A 15758-nucleotide genomic window follows, 5' to 3' on the forward strand; every position below is an offset into this window, starting at 1 on the left:
TGCTTATATATAGAGTCTAGTAATTGCTGTATTACTCCTGGAAATCCAAAGTACTTCAAACATATCTCAGTATACGGAAGGCTGCTTATATAGAGAGTCTAGTCATTGCTGTATTACTCCTGGAAATCCAAAGTACTTCAAACATATCTCAGTATACGGAAGGCTGCTTATATAGAGAGTCTAGCAATTGCTGTATTACTCCTGGAAATCCAAAGTACTTCACACATATCTCAGTATACGGAAGGCTGCTTATATAGAGAGTCTAGCAATTGCTCACATTAATAGGCTTTGAAATAGAGTTAAGCATGTGTTGAAAGATTTGAAATACATGAAAAAGCTTGCATTTCAAAAATGACTGAACAAAATTTAAAATTAAAGGCACTTTATTTAAACTTGTGGAACGATTGTTTTAAACAACCTAAACACTCTCTCAGAAGATACAATACTCTGGCCACTGAATTCTATCTCTGGAAGAATAAGAAAGGGTTACCTATGCAGCAAACGTGTTATGATGCCTACATTTGTGTCTGTGTTGCCGAAGTTCACAAGTAGGAGCTACCACTTGCCAAGGTCATCCTGAGAATGAAGGTCAGGAGAGAAACACTGTGCACAGTGAATTATCTAGGATACCTCAAGCCTCCAGCTCGGGTTGCTTCTGGCTCTTTGAGAAGAGAGGCCAAAAATCAATAGTACGGGGGATCAGTGACAATATTCTAACATACAGGAAACAAAAGATGAAATAAATTTAAAAAGAAAAAGAGAATCTTCAAATATCTTTATGAGTGAACTCAATCTTGATCCTTTATTAAAAAGAATAAATATCAACATGATGAAAAAAATAGGATACAACACCTAGATACAACTAGATACAGAAAATGTAAAATCTGTGACCAGGTATGTAAATGTGGTACGCTGTAAGTATTTTCCTATAAACTATTACATGCTAAGTGCTGAAGGGCAAAGGCCATGGAGGACAGCACCCCTGGAATCAAATCCTGGGTACATGACCCTGCTAACAATGGTAGGCCTTCTGAGCCACAGCCCTTACCTGGACCTCAAGAAGGACTGGCCTGCCCTCCCTGATGTCTCTGACAGTGTGCTACACTTACTTCCTCTCTCTTTTTATTGTGAGAAATTAAAAAAATTCATCATGACAAAAAACCAACATCTACTACCTGAAGAGAATCTCCACCTATTAAAATTATGTTTGCTTTCATGCTTTTTTAGTGACGTTAAAACACTAGTGCAAAACTTCATCTCTGAAGAACTACAATTCTGCAGCCTGTACAAGGAAAACCACATTCACAGAAAGATAGACAAAATGAAAAGGCAGAGGACGTTGTACCAGATGAAGGAACAAGATAAAACTCCAAAAAAACAACTAAATGAAGGAACAAGATAAATGAAGGAACAAGATAAAACTCCAGAAAAACAACTGAATGAAGTGGAGATAGGCAACCTTCCAGAAAAAGAATTCAGAATAATGATAGTGAAGATGATCCAGGACCTTGGAAAAAGAATGGAGGCAAAGATAGAGAAGATGCAAGAAATGTTTAACAAAGACCTAGAAGAATTAAAGAACAAACACCTAGAATAATTAAAGAACAAACAAACAGAGATGAACAATACAATAACTGAAATGAAAACTACACTAGAAGGAATCGATAGCAGAAGAACTGAGGCAGAAGAACGGATAAGTGACCTGGAAGACAGAATGGTAGAATTCACTTCTACAGAACAGAATAAAGAAACAAGAATGAAAAGAAATGAAGACAGCCTAACAGACCTCTGGGACAACAGTAAATGCAACAACATTCACATTATAGGGGTCCCAGAAGAAGAAGAGAGAGAGAAATGACCCTAGAAAATATTTGAAGAGATTATAGTCAAAAATTTCCCTAACATGGGAAAGGAAGTAGCCACCCAAGTCTAGGAGGCACAGAGAGTCCCAGGCAGGATAAACCCAAGGAGAAACACGCCAAGACACATAATAATCAAACTGACAAAAATTAAAGACAAAGAAAAATTATTGAAAGCAACAAGGGAAAAATGACAAATAACATACGAGGGAACTCCCATAAGGTTAACAGCTGATTTCTCAGCAGAAACTCTACAAGCCAGAAGGGAGTGGCACAAGATATTTAAAGTGATGAAAGGGAAGAACCTGCAACCAAGATTACTCGACCCGGCAAGGATCTCATTCAGATTCGATGGAGAAATCAAAAGCTTTACAGACAAGCAAAAGCTAAGAGAATTCAGCACCACCAAACCAGCTCTACAACAAACGCTAAAGGAACTTCTCTAAGTGGGAAACACAAGAGAAGAAAAGGACCTACAAAAACAAACCCGTAACAATTAAGAAAATGGTAATAGGAACATACGTATCGACAATTACCTTAAACGTGAATGGATTAAATGCTCCAACCAAAAGACACAGGCTCGCTGAATGGATACAAAAACACGACCCATCTATATGCTGTCTGCAAGAGACCCACTTCAGACCTAGGGACACATACAGACTGAAAGTGAGGGGATGGAAAAAGATATTCCATGCAAATGGAAATCAAAAGAAAGCTGGAGTAGCAATACTCATATCAGATCAAATAGACTTTAAAATAAAGAATGTTACAAGAGACAAGGAAGGACACTACATAATGATCAAGGGATCAATCCAAGAAGAAGATATAACAATCATAAATATATATGTACCCAATATAGGAGCACCTCAATACATACGGCAACTGCTAACAGCTGTAAAAGAGGAAATCGACAGTAACACAATAGTGGGGGACATTAACAGCTCAGTAACAACAATGGACAGATCATCCAGCCAGAAAATGAATAAGGAAACACAAGCTTTAAATGACACAGTAGACCAGATAGATTTAATTGATATTTAAAGGACATTCCATCCAAAAATAGCAGATTACACTTTTTTCTCAAGTGCACACAGAACACTCTCTAGGATAGATCACATCTTGGGTCACAAATCAAGCCTCGGTAAATTTAAGAAAAGTGAAATCACGTCAAGCATCTTTTCCTACCACAACACTATGAGATTAGAAATAAATTACAGGGTAAAAAACACAAGCACGTGGAGGCTAAACAACACGTTACTAAATAACGAAAAGATCACTGAAGAAATCAAAGAGGAAATCAAAAAATACCTAGAGACAAATGACAGTGAAAATACAATGATCCAAAGCCTATGGGATGCCGCAAAAGCAGTTCTAAGAGGGAAGTTTATACCGATACAAGCCTATCTCAAGAAACAAGAAAAATCTCAAATAAACAATCTAAACTTACACCTAAAGGAGCTAGAGAAAGAAGAACAAACAAAACCCAAAGTTAGTAGAAGGAAAGAAATCATAAATATCAGAGCAGAAATAAATGAAATAGAAACAAAGAAAACAATAGCAAAGATCAATCAAACTAAAAGTTGGTTCTTTGAGAAGATAAACAAAATTGATAAACCTTTAGCCAGACTCATCAAGAAAAAGAGAGGACTCAAATCAATAAAGTTAGAGGGGCTTCCCTGGTGGTGCAGTGGTTGAGAGTCTGCCTGCCAATGCAGAGGACACAGGTTTCAGCCCTGGTCTGGGAAGATCCCACATACCATGGAGCAACTAGGCCCGTGAGCCACAACTGCTGAGCCTGCGCGTCTGGAGCCTGTGCTCCGCAACAAGAGAGGCCGCGATAGTGAGAGGCCCGTGCACCGCGATGAAGAGTGGCCTCCACCTGCCGCAACTAGAGAAAGCCCTCGCACAGAAACGAAGACCCAACACAGCCAAAAATAAATAAATTAATTAATTAATTAATAAAATAAAATAAAATTAGAAATGGAAAAGGAGAAGTTACAATGGACACCACGGAAATACAAAACATTATAAGAGACTACTACAAGCAACTCTGTGCCAATAAAATGGACAACCTGGAAGAAATGGACAAATTCTTAGAAAGGTATAACCTTCCAAGACTGAACCAGGAAGGAATAGAAAGTATGAACAGACCAATCACAAGGAATGAAATTGAAACTGTGATTTAAAATCTTCCAACAAACCAAAGTCCAGGACCAGATGGCTTGACAGGTGAAATCTATCAAACATTTAGAGAAGAGCTAACACCCATCCTTCTCAAACTCTTCCACAAAATTGCAGAGGAAGGAACATTCCCAAACTCATTCTATGAGGCCACCATCACCCTGATACCAAAACCAGCCAAAGATGCTACAAAAAAAGAAAATTATACACCAAAATCACTGATGAATATAGATGCAAAAATCCTCAACAAAGTACTAGCAAACAGAATCCAACAACACATTAAAAGGACCATACACCATGATCAAGTGGGATTTATCCCAGGGATGCAAGGATTCTTCAATATACGCAAATCAATCAATGTGATACACCGTATTAACAAACAGAAGAAGAAAAACCATATGATCATCTCAACAGATGCATTGAAAGCTTTTGACAAAGTTCAACACCCATTTATGATAAAAATTCTCCAGAAAGTGGGCATAGAGGGAACCTACCTCAACCTAATAAAGACCATATACAACAAACTCACAGCAAACATCATTCTCAATGGTGAAAAACTGAAAGCATTCCCTCTAAGATCAGGAACAAGACAAGGATGTCCACTCTTACCACTATTATTCAATATAGTTTTGGAAGTCCTAACCACAGCAATCAGAGAAGAAAAAGAAATAAAAGGAACACAAATTGGAAAAGAAAAAGTAAAACTGTCACTGTTTGCAGATGACATGATACTATACATAGAGAATCCTAAAGATGCCACCAGAAACCTACTAGAGCTAATCAATGAATCTGGTAAAGTTGCAGGATACAAAATTAATGCACAGAAATCTCTTGCATTCTTATATACTAGCAACAAAATGTCACAAAGAGAAATGAAGGAAACAATCCCATTCACCACTGAAACAAAAATAATAAAATATCTAGGAATAAACCTACCTAAGGAGGTAAAAGAGCTGTACTCAGAAACTATAAGACACTGATGAAAGAAATCAAAGATGACACAAACTGATATACCATGTTCTTGGATTGGAAGAATCAATATTGTGAAAATGACTGTATTACCCAAAGCAATCTACAGAGTCAATGCAATCCCTAACAAACTACCAGTGGCATTTTTTTACAGAACTAGAATAAAAAACCCTTAAAAGTCGTATGGAGACACAAAAGACCCCGAATAGCCAAAGCAGTCTTGAGGGAAAAAAAACGGAGCTGGAGGAATCAGACTCCCTGGCTTCAGACTATACTACAAACCTACAGTAATCAAGACAACATTGTACTGGCACAAAAACAGAAATGTAGATCAATGGAACAGGACAGAAAGCCCAGAGATAAACCCATGCACCTATGGTCAACTAATCTATGACAAAGGAGGCAAGGATATACAATGGAGAAAAGACAGTCTCTTCAATAAGTGGTGCTGGGCAAACTGGACAGCTACATGGAAAAGAATGAAATTAGAACACTCCCTAACACCATACACAAAAATAAACTCAGAATGGATTAGAGACCTAAATGCAAGATCAGACACTATAAAACTCTTAGAGGAAAATATAGGAAGAACACCCTTTGACATAAATCACAGCAAGATCATTTTTGATCCACCTCCCAGAGTAATGGAAATAAAAACAAAAATAAACAAATGGGACCTAATGAAACTTCAAAGCTTTTGAAAAGGAAAGGAAACTACAAACAAGACGAAAAGACAACTCTCAGAATGGGAGAAAATATTTGCAAACGAATCAACAGACAACGGATTAATCTCCAAAATATATAAACAGCTCATGCAGCTCAATATTAACAAAACAAACAACCCAATCAAACAATGGGCAGAAGACCTAAATAGACATTTCTCCAAAGAAGACATACAGATGGCCAAGAAGCACATGAAAAGCTGCTCGACAGCACTAATCATTAGAGAAATGCAAATCAAAACTATAATGAGGTATCGCCTCACACCAGTTAGAATGGGCATCATCAGAAAAATCTACAAACAACAAATGCTGGAGAGGGTGTGGAGAAAAGGGAACCCTCTCGCACTGTGGGTGGGAATGCAAATTGATACAGCCACTATGGAGAACAGCATGGAGGTTCCTTGAAAAACTAAAAATAGAATTATCATATGACCCAGCAATGCCACTACTGGGCATATTACCCCCAAAAAAACCCGCAAATCAAAAAGACACATGCACCCCAATGTTCACTGCAGCACTGTTTTCAACTGCCAGGTCATGGAAGCAACCTAAATGCCCATCGACAGATGAATGGATAAAGAAGATGTGGTACATATATACAATGGAATATTACTCAGCCATAAAAAGGAACAAAACTGGGTCATTTGTAGAGATGTGGATGAATCTAGTGACTGTCATACAGAGTGAAGTAAGTCAGAAAGAGAAAAACAAATATCGTATATTAATGCATATATGTGGAACCTAGAAAAATGGTACAGATGAACCGGTTTGCAGGGCGGATATAGAGACACAGATGTAGAGAACAAATGTAGGGACACCAAGGGGGGAAGTGGCAGGGGGGACGGTGGTGGGACGAATTGGGAGATTGGGATTGACATGTACACACTAATATGTATAAAATAGATAACTTATAAGAACCTGCTGTATAAAAAATAAATAAAATTAAATTCAAAAATTCAAATAAACAAACTGTTCATTCCCTGTCCTCTACAGGGGACATGTGCTCTGGTCTAGCAGCTCCCTGACCCTTCTGTGTATCCACGCCGCTTTTGAGCACAAACGCAGAAGCGCCCTGCATGGATCTGAGCCCCTCCTGCTCCACGTGCCAGGCACATGGCCCTCGGAACCCTGTCTTCAGCCTGCTGTGGCCCTCAGCACGAGGCCTCTGCACGCAGTGCCGAGAAGTCAGTGCCGCCACATATCCCCAGTGCCCACCTCACCTAGGCACGTCTGTGTGGTTTAAAATCTAGTTCACATGTTTCTTCTTCAGGGAAGCCTCTTCCAGACCCTGACCAGGTAAGGTTTTCAGTTCTTTGTTTTCAAGGCCCCCTGCACTTTTCTGAGATACTCAGCATAGCTCAAATGACTCCTCTCTTTTTCTTTCTTTTTATTTTCGGCTGCACCACGCGGCTTACAGAGCCTTAGTTCCCCGATCAGGGAATGAACCTGGGCCCTGGCAGTGAAAGCGTCAAATCCTAACCACTAGGCCACCAGGGAATTCCCTCTGGCTCATTTTCTTCATTTCTTTCTCACCATAAGCTGTCCCACACTGTATCACCAGCGCCAGGTCTGGAGCGGAGATCCCATACACAAGCCCAGAAGGAGGACTGTGCTCTAAGGGGAGTGCTGCCAGCACTGGTGACAGATGCCGAGACAGACGTTCCTCCCGTGAGTGCTTCCCCGCATCCTATCCCACCGGCACCCTTAACGCTCCCTGCTGCTACCTCCTGGTACCATCCACAAGGTCACATTTTCTGAAGAGGTGATAATCACTTAGATTTTCAATGTCTCTCAGAGAAATTTACTTTACAAAATGTACATTTAAGTGGCCTCCCTGTTCAACCACTAGAAATATTCCAACATACTCCAATTTTACTTAAAAGAACCTTCATCGTGGCCCCTAAAGGCCCAACCCAATCTCCCTCCTAAGGTCCCTGTCTCATCTAATACTTCTCTCCCCCACAGACAAGCGACCACACTGACCTCCTCAGCTGTTAGATGAATGAGAAGTGGTCAGAGCCCTCTGAAGTCACTGTTTGCTTCCCCAGTTCTGCTGTGCCACCTGTCTTTAAGGCACACTGACAAGTTTGCCATGAAACAGATGTCAAAACTAGCAAAATGCCCCCTGCCTTGCTACACAAGGGTGCACGCTCCTTAGCTGTTTCAGCCTAGCTCCTCCAAGTGTGATAAGCAGCAGCGCAAGCCTCGCCCCGGGCTTGTCTGAGATGCAGACTCTAAGGCCTGGTCCACATCCACTGGACGGGAGTATATGTTTAATAAGGTCCCTGTGGTGCAAAGCACTTTGACAAACGTTTGTTTGGAGTCACTTAAAAACACAAAGCGTCTCCTATGTGTGAGAATTCATGTTAAAAATAGAGCTTATTTCTCACCTGATGCAACAACAGTGCTTGCCCACAAGGTATTTTCTATGCTGAGACTTTCATGAATGGGTGGATCACTGTCTTCCTGTTCAAGGAGAGAAAAGTAAGAAAAAAGCAAATTAGCAACTTTTTTATTACTCGTACTTCAGATATCCACAGTGTTAAAAACAAGTCCACCAGCTGGATCCAGCTAACAAGCAGTGAAAAGGCAGTGAAAAATAGGGGTAAAAGACAGGAATTTACACAGAGGATTCTGGGATGATGGCGGAGCAAGAAGCACCAGGAATGGCCCCCAACCTGGGCCACAACTACAGGGACAGAATCTGTCTGATGTAACTAATTTAGAATCCAGAGCTGGTGAAGGCTTACAAGTTCCAGGGGAAGCGCTGGATGGTTACTGCAGTCAATTGTGGTGACTTTCAGGTCTTAGCACGTAGCACCTACCCGTCCCACCCTCAGCCACGTGGCAGGAGGCCATACACGTGTTTCTAGAGCAGCTTGCAGAAGCCAGCCAGGGTGGACCGAAAGGACCTTGTCCTCCAATATCAGGAACCTGTGCTCTGATGCTGCTTAGGATGGCAGAGATGCAGCCAAAGAGGCTGGTGGCTGTTGTTGCCACACCTCCCCCCTTGTTGCAAACCCCTCCCCCACCAAGTGGATTTCAAGCGCGAGTGCCCCGTTTATCCCCCTTTGTTTTTCTCTTTTTCCCCTTTTGGAAGACAGATATTAAAGACTAGGACATTCAAAAACAACTGCATATACACGAAAAAACAGAAAATGATGGCACATGCCCAAGGAAAGGCTCAGAAAAGACATAAGAAAGCATTCAGTTTATACCTCAGGCTGATCCTCAGCAGAGAGAGAGCCTACCACAATCAAAAAAAATAAAATAAAATAAACAAAAGCAATGACAGAAACCCAACAAACCCTGGTTTTGACTTCTGGAGTTACCACATTATTATATTCAAATGTACTGTGTTCAACAAAAAAATAACAAGGCATAAACACCAACAGAAAGGTATGGTCCTTTCAAAGGAAAAATATAAATCAACAGAAACTATCCCTGAAAAAGATCTGATGGCAGTTATACTAGACAAAGATTTTAAAAGAAAAATGTTAAAGATGTTCAAAGACATAAAGATGTGGAGAGAGTCAAGAAAACAATGTATGAACAAAGCGGAAATGTGAATGAAGAAATAGAAAACCCAAACAGAAACCAAAAGAAATTCAAGAGCTGAAAAGTACGATGAGCAAAATGAAAAATTCACTAAAGGGATTCAAGGCAGTTTTGAGCAGACAGAAGAAAGAATTAGTGAACCTGAAGGTAGGACAATGGAAATTACTGAGGCTGAGAAAGAGAAAGAAAAGAGATTGCAGAAAATTGAAAGGGCCTAAGGGATCTGCAGGACAGAAAAAAACGAACCAGTATACACATTGTGGAAATCCAAGAAGAAGAAGAGAGAGATAAAGGGGCAGAGAGACTATTTGAAGAAATAATGGCTGAAATCCCCCAAAGTTAATGAAAGACATGAATGTAAGTATTCAAGCTCAGTCAAATCCATGTAAGAACTGAAAGAGACCCACACCAAGACACATTATAATCAAACTTTCGAAAGACAAGGACAAAGAGAGAATCTTAAATAGCAAGAAAGAAGTGAATCATCACATACAAGCAATCCTCAATAAAATGATTAGCAGATTTCTCATCAGAAACTGTCGAGGCCAGAAGGCAGTGCACTGGTATAGACAAAGTGCTAAAAGAAAAAGAACTGTCAACCAAGAATCCTATATCCAGCAAAACTGTCCTTCAAAAGTGAGGGAGAAATCAAGACATTCCCAGATAAACAAAAGCTGAGGAACACTGTAAATCAACTATACTCCAATAACAATTTTTTTTAAAATGCATGCTTAGCCAAATTGGGGAGCGGGGGAGAAGCTGAGGGGAGCTGGTGACCACTGGACCTTCCGGGCAAGAAGTGCTGCTCAAGGGAGTCCTGAAGACTGAAATAAAAGGACACTAGACAGTCTTCAAAACCACATGGAGAATTAAAGATCTCAATGCAGATGAATAATTATAAAAGTAAATATTACTGTAACAATGGTTTGCAACTGTACTCTTTCTTCTCTACATGATTTAAGAGACTAATATATTTAGAGAAAAAAAGCAAGTTATTATTCTAAAAGCTAGTATTATTGTAACTTTGGTTTGTAACTCCAAATCTTATTTCTACATAATTTAAGACACTCATGCATGTAAAAGAATTATTAGTTTATATTTTTAGGACACAATATATAAAGATATAATTTTGTGACAATGACAACTGAAAGAGCTGAGGAAAGAGCTGTAAAGGAGCAGAGTTTTAATATGTTATTGAACTTAACTTGGTGCAAACTCAAATTAGAGTGTTATAACTTCAGGGTGTTAAATGTAATCCCCATGGTAACCAAAAAGAAAACAGCTACAGAATATACTCAAAAGAAATGAGAAAGAAATTTAAACATTTCACTATAAAAAAAATCAATGAAACACAGTACGAGACAGTAATGCAGGAAATGAGAGACAATAAAACTATAGGCCATATAGAAAACAAATAGTACAATGACAGAAATAAATTGCTCCTTATCACTAATTACTTCAAATATAAATGGATTAAACTCACCAATCACAAGACAGATATTGGCAGAATGGATAAAAACAAATGATCCAACTATATGCTATCTACAAGAGACTCACTTTAGATCCAAAGACACAAAGAAGTTGAAAGTTAAAGTATGGGAAAAGATATTCCCTGCAAATAGTGAGCAAAAGAGAGCAGGGGTAGCTATACTAATGTCAGAAAAAAACAGATGTTAAATCAGAAAGGATCACAAGAGACATTATGTATTAATTAAATGTTCAATAAGGCAAAAAGATATGATAATTATACACCATTATGCTCCTAATAAAAGACAATATATGAAGCAACAATTGATAGAACTGAAGGGAGAAATAGTTGAAGACTTTTATATCCCACTCACAGTTATGGGTAGAACAACCAGACTGAAGTAAGGAAATAGAGAACTTAACACAATAAGCCAATTAGATCTAACAGACATCTATAGAACACTCCACACAACAACAGCAGACACATTGTTCTCAAGTGCATATGGGGTATTTTCTAAGACACACCTTATGTTAGGCCACAAATTAAGTCTCAATAGATTTTAAAAAACAGATTATCATACAAAGTATCTATATCTACTCCAACCATGACAAGATATAGTTAGAAATTAATAACAGAAAATTCACAAAATTGTGGAAATCAAACAACATTCTTTTTAAAAAACAATGAATTAGGGAGGGGGAAGGGTAAGCTGAGACGAAGTGAGAGAGTGGCATGGACTTATATATACTACCAAATGTAAAATAGATAGCTAGTGGGAAACAGCCACATAGCACAGGGAGATCAGCTCAGTGCTTTGTGACCACCTAGAGGGGTGGGATAGGGAGGGTGGGAGGGAGATGCAAGAGGGAGGAGATATGGGGATATATGTATATGTATAGCTGATTCACTTTGTTATACAGCAGAAACTAACACACCATTGTAAAGCAATTATACTCCAATAAAGATGTTAAAAAAAAAACCAATGAATTAAAATGAAAAGGGAAATTAGAAAATACTTAAGAGACAAATGACAAGGAAAATATAATTTATAAAAACCCATGGGATGCAGCATAAGTGGTGCTAAGGGGGAAATTTCTAGCTTATATAGTTATATAATTTATAACAATTTATAATTGTTTTGAATTCCAAAACAGGAAAGATCTTACATCAACAACCTAACTTTAGAACTTAAGGAACTAGAAAAAGAAGAACAAATTAAACCCAAAGTTAGCAGAAGGAAGGTAAAAATAAAGAACAGAGCAGAGATAAACAAAATAAAGAACCGGAAAAATTAATAAATATGAAAGTTACTTCTTCAAAAAGATCAACAAAATTGAAAAACCTTTGGCTAGATGGACTAAGAAAAAAAGGAAGACTCAAATTACTAAAATCAGAAATAAAAGTAGGGATATTACTATGATTCTAAAAAAATAAAAAGGATTATAAGAGAGTATTATGAACAACCATATGCTAACAAACAGGATAACCTAGGTGACATGGACAAATTCCTAAAAAACACAAAATCTACCAAGACTAATCATGGAGAAATAAAAAAACTAAACAGACCTATACCTTGTAGAGATTAAATCAATACTCAAAAATCTCCTGACAAGGAAAATCCCTAGACCTGATGACTTCACTGGTGAAATCTACCAAAAATTTAAAGAATTAATATTAATCTTTCTCAAATTATTCCAAAAAATTGAAGAGGAAGGACACTTCCTAACTCACTCTGTGAGGCCAGCACAACCCTCATATCAAAGCCAGACTAAGAGACTACTAGAAAAGTAAACTGCAGACCGATATCTTCTATGAACAATGATGCAAAAATCCTGTACAAAATACCAAAAAAACAAATTCAGCAGCATATTAAAAGGATTAAACTCTGTGACCAAGTGAGATTTATTCCTGAAATGCAACAATGGTTCAACATATATATCAATCAACAAAATACATCACATTAAGAGAATGAAGAGAAAAACTCCACACGATCATCTCAATTGATGCAGAAAACACATTTGCCAAAATTCAACACCCTTTTATGATAAAAAACATTCAATACACTAGGAATAGAAGGGAACTAACTACCTCCACATAATAAAAGCCATATATGAAAAACCCACTGGGTACACGATACCAAATGGTGAAACACTAAAACCTTTTCCTCTAAGATCAGAATGTCTGCTTTCACCGCAACTATTCAACATACTATATAATACTGGAAGTTCTAGCCACAGCAGTTGTACAGGAAAGAGAAATAAGAGGCACAATTTGGAAAGGAAGATGTAAAATTATCTCTGCTTGCAGATGTTATGATCGTATATGTAGAAAATCCTAAAGAGTTCACAAAAAAATGGTTGGATCTAATAAATGAATTCAGCGAAGTAGCAGAATACAAATTCATCTTGCAAAAATCACTTGCGTTTCTATATATGAATGATCTGAGGAAAAAAATTACAAAAACAATTCCACTTATAATAGCATCAAAAACAATAAAATATTTAGGAATTAATTTAACCAAGGAAGTGAAAGATTTGTACAATGAAAACTACAAAATATTTCCAAAAGAAAGTAAAAAAGACATAAATAAATGGAAATGCATCCCATGTGCATGGATGAGAAGACTGAATATTGTTAATATGTCAGTATTACCCAAAGTGATTTACAGGTTCAATGCAATCCCTTATCAAAATCCCAATGACATTTTTTTCAGGAATAGAAAAATCCATTCTAAGATTCATATGGAGTATCAAGGGAACTGAAATATTCAAAACAATCTCGAAAAAGAAAAACTAAACTGGAGGGCTCATACTTCCTGATTTGAAAATGTAATACAAAGTTACAGTAATCAAAACAGTATCGTGCTGCCTAAAGACAGACATACAGACCAAGGGAATAAAGCGGAGAGCCCAGGAAAAAACCCTTGCATATAAGGTTAAATGTTTTGACAAGGGTGCCAAGACCACGCAATGGGGAAAGGACAATCTTTTCAACAAATGATGCTGACAAAACTGGATATCCATATGCAAAGGATGAAGTTACCCTTCCCTAACAATATATACAAAAATAACTCAAAAGGGATCAAAGATCTAAATGCAAGACTTACAATTATAAAACACTTAGAAGAAAACATAGGACAAAAGCTTCATGATATTAGGTTTTGCAATGATATTTTGGATATGACAGCAAAGTCACAAGTAACAAAGGAGAAAATAAACAAACTGGACTTCATGAAGATCAACGAATTTTGTGCTTCAAAGGCACTATCAACAGAGTAAAAGGCAACTCACAGAATGGAAGAAAATACGTACAAATCAAGTCCCTGAGAAGGAATTAATATCCAGAATATATGGAGAACTCCTCAAACTCAACAAAAAACCCAAACAACCCAATTTGAAAATGGGCAAAGGACTTGAATAGACATTTCTCCAAAGAAGGTATACAGGGCTTCCCTGGTGGCGCAGTGGTTGAGAGTCTGCCTGCCGATGCAGGGGACACAGGTTCGTGCCCCAGTCCGGGAAGGTCCCACATGCCGCAGAGCAGCTGGGCCCGTGAGCCATGGCTGCTGAGCCTGCGCGTCCGGAGCCTGTGCTCCGCAACGGGAGAGGCCCGCGTACCGCGGAAAAAAAAAAAAAAAAAAAAAAAAAGAAGGTATACAAATGGCCATAAAGAACATGAAAAGATGCTCAACATTGCTAATCACTAGTAATGTGCAAATCAAAACCAAAATGAGATAACTTCTCAAACCCAGTAACACGGCTACTATCAGAAAATCAGAAAACAACAAGTTCTGGTGAGGATGTGGAGAAACTGGACCCTCTGTTCACTGCTGGTAAGAATGTAAAACAGTATAACCACTGCTTTTGGCAGTTCCACAAAAATTGAAAATAGAATTATCATATGATCCAGAAATTCCACTTCTGGGTATATACTCGAAAGAACTAAAAGGAAGGTCTCAAAGATGTATCTGTATTCCCACATTCATAGCAGCATTATTCACAATAGCTAAAACACAGAAGCAACCCTACCTGTCCACACAGGTGGGGTGCTATTCCTCAAGAAACAATTCACTTTAGGATTATAAACTGGTGTTTCTTTTAACTGTGCCTTAGTTATATCATCTGTAAAGAGGAGAGTTCTTCAATTCATTCAGATGTGTATTTGGTATCTGAATATACACCAAGCCCTGTATTAGAAACTGGAGCTATGATAAGAAGTAAGACAGCCATTCACCTAAGTAGTTTCTGGTTTCATGTGAGAGCTAAAGGAGCACAGAACAATGACAAAACAGAACCCCAAGGGCAAATATAAAGGCAGGCAGAAGTGCAACAATATCAAAGAAAAGGGAATACAAGGAAGCCTTCCAAATGATGGTACTTAAACTGGGTCTTGAAATGCAGGAGCTCCACAGACAGCCGTTGATTAAAGGGGTTTCTCTACTCCATACTCTGAAGCCAGCACACGGCCATTCTCTGTTTCCGCAGACACACACACACTTTTGCCTTCATTTCAAAGTCCCTTAGGAGTTACAGTTTGTCAAGTAAAATATGTTACACTTGCTGCATTTAGTAGTTTTAGCTTAAAAATATCTATTGATAATTATATGGCTGCATCAATATAGAAAATACTAAGGAAATATATATCTTAAGCGGGGAAAAAAATGAGGCTTATGTTATTCCAGTATGTACGTACATGGGAAACAATTTGAAGGGGAAGAGTCAAAAGAATAAAATGACTATTTATATTAGGATGGTAAGGCTATAAAAATTTTAAACACCTTTAACCTTTTTATTTTTATATAGTTTTATACTAATGGTGATAACATATTTATAAACTTCCAAATATATCAGGAACCAAATCAAGCTCTCACCCAGTGGCTCCCACACCATCATCACAGTCTTCACAACACAGGAGCTTATCCAAGTCCTTGGCTACAGCGCTCCAACACCTTCCCTGTTTCTTCCACAGAAAACTGTCCGGCAGGGAACCACCCTGTGCTTA

The 15758-nt window shown here is 38.2% G+C and overlaps 1 protein-coding gene across 2 annotated transcripts in view; it reads right to left on the minus strand.

Annotated features, from left to right (window-relative positions):
• ATP9B (ATPase phospholipid transporting 9B (putative)) overlaps positions 1-15758 on the minus strand; it is a 217108-nt gene that overhangs the window by 113920 nt on the left and 87430 nt on the right. For both annotated transcript variants that reach the window (XM_065890491.1, XM_065890490.1), the window contains exon 10: positions 8122-8197. In XM_065890491.1, the coding sequence (XP_065746563.1) occupies positions 8122-8197 (76 nt within the window). The remainder of the gene's footprint in view (positions 1-8121; positions 8198-15758) is intronic.

This window comes from Phocoena phocoena, chromosome 13 (genome assembly GCF_963924675.1).
Source record: "Phocoena phocoena chromosome 13, mPhoPho1.1, whole genome shotgun sequence".
NCBI classification, from domain to species: domain Eukaryota; kingdom Metazoa; phylum Chordata; class Mammalia; order Artiodactyla; family Phocoenidae; genus Phocoena; species Phocoena phocoena.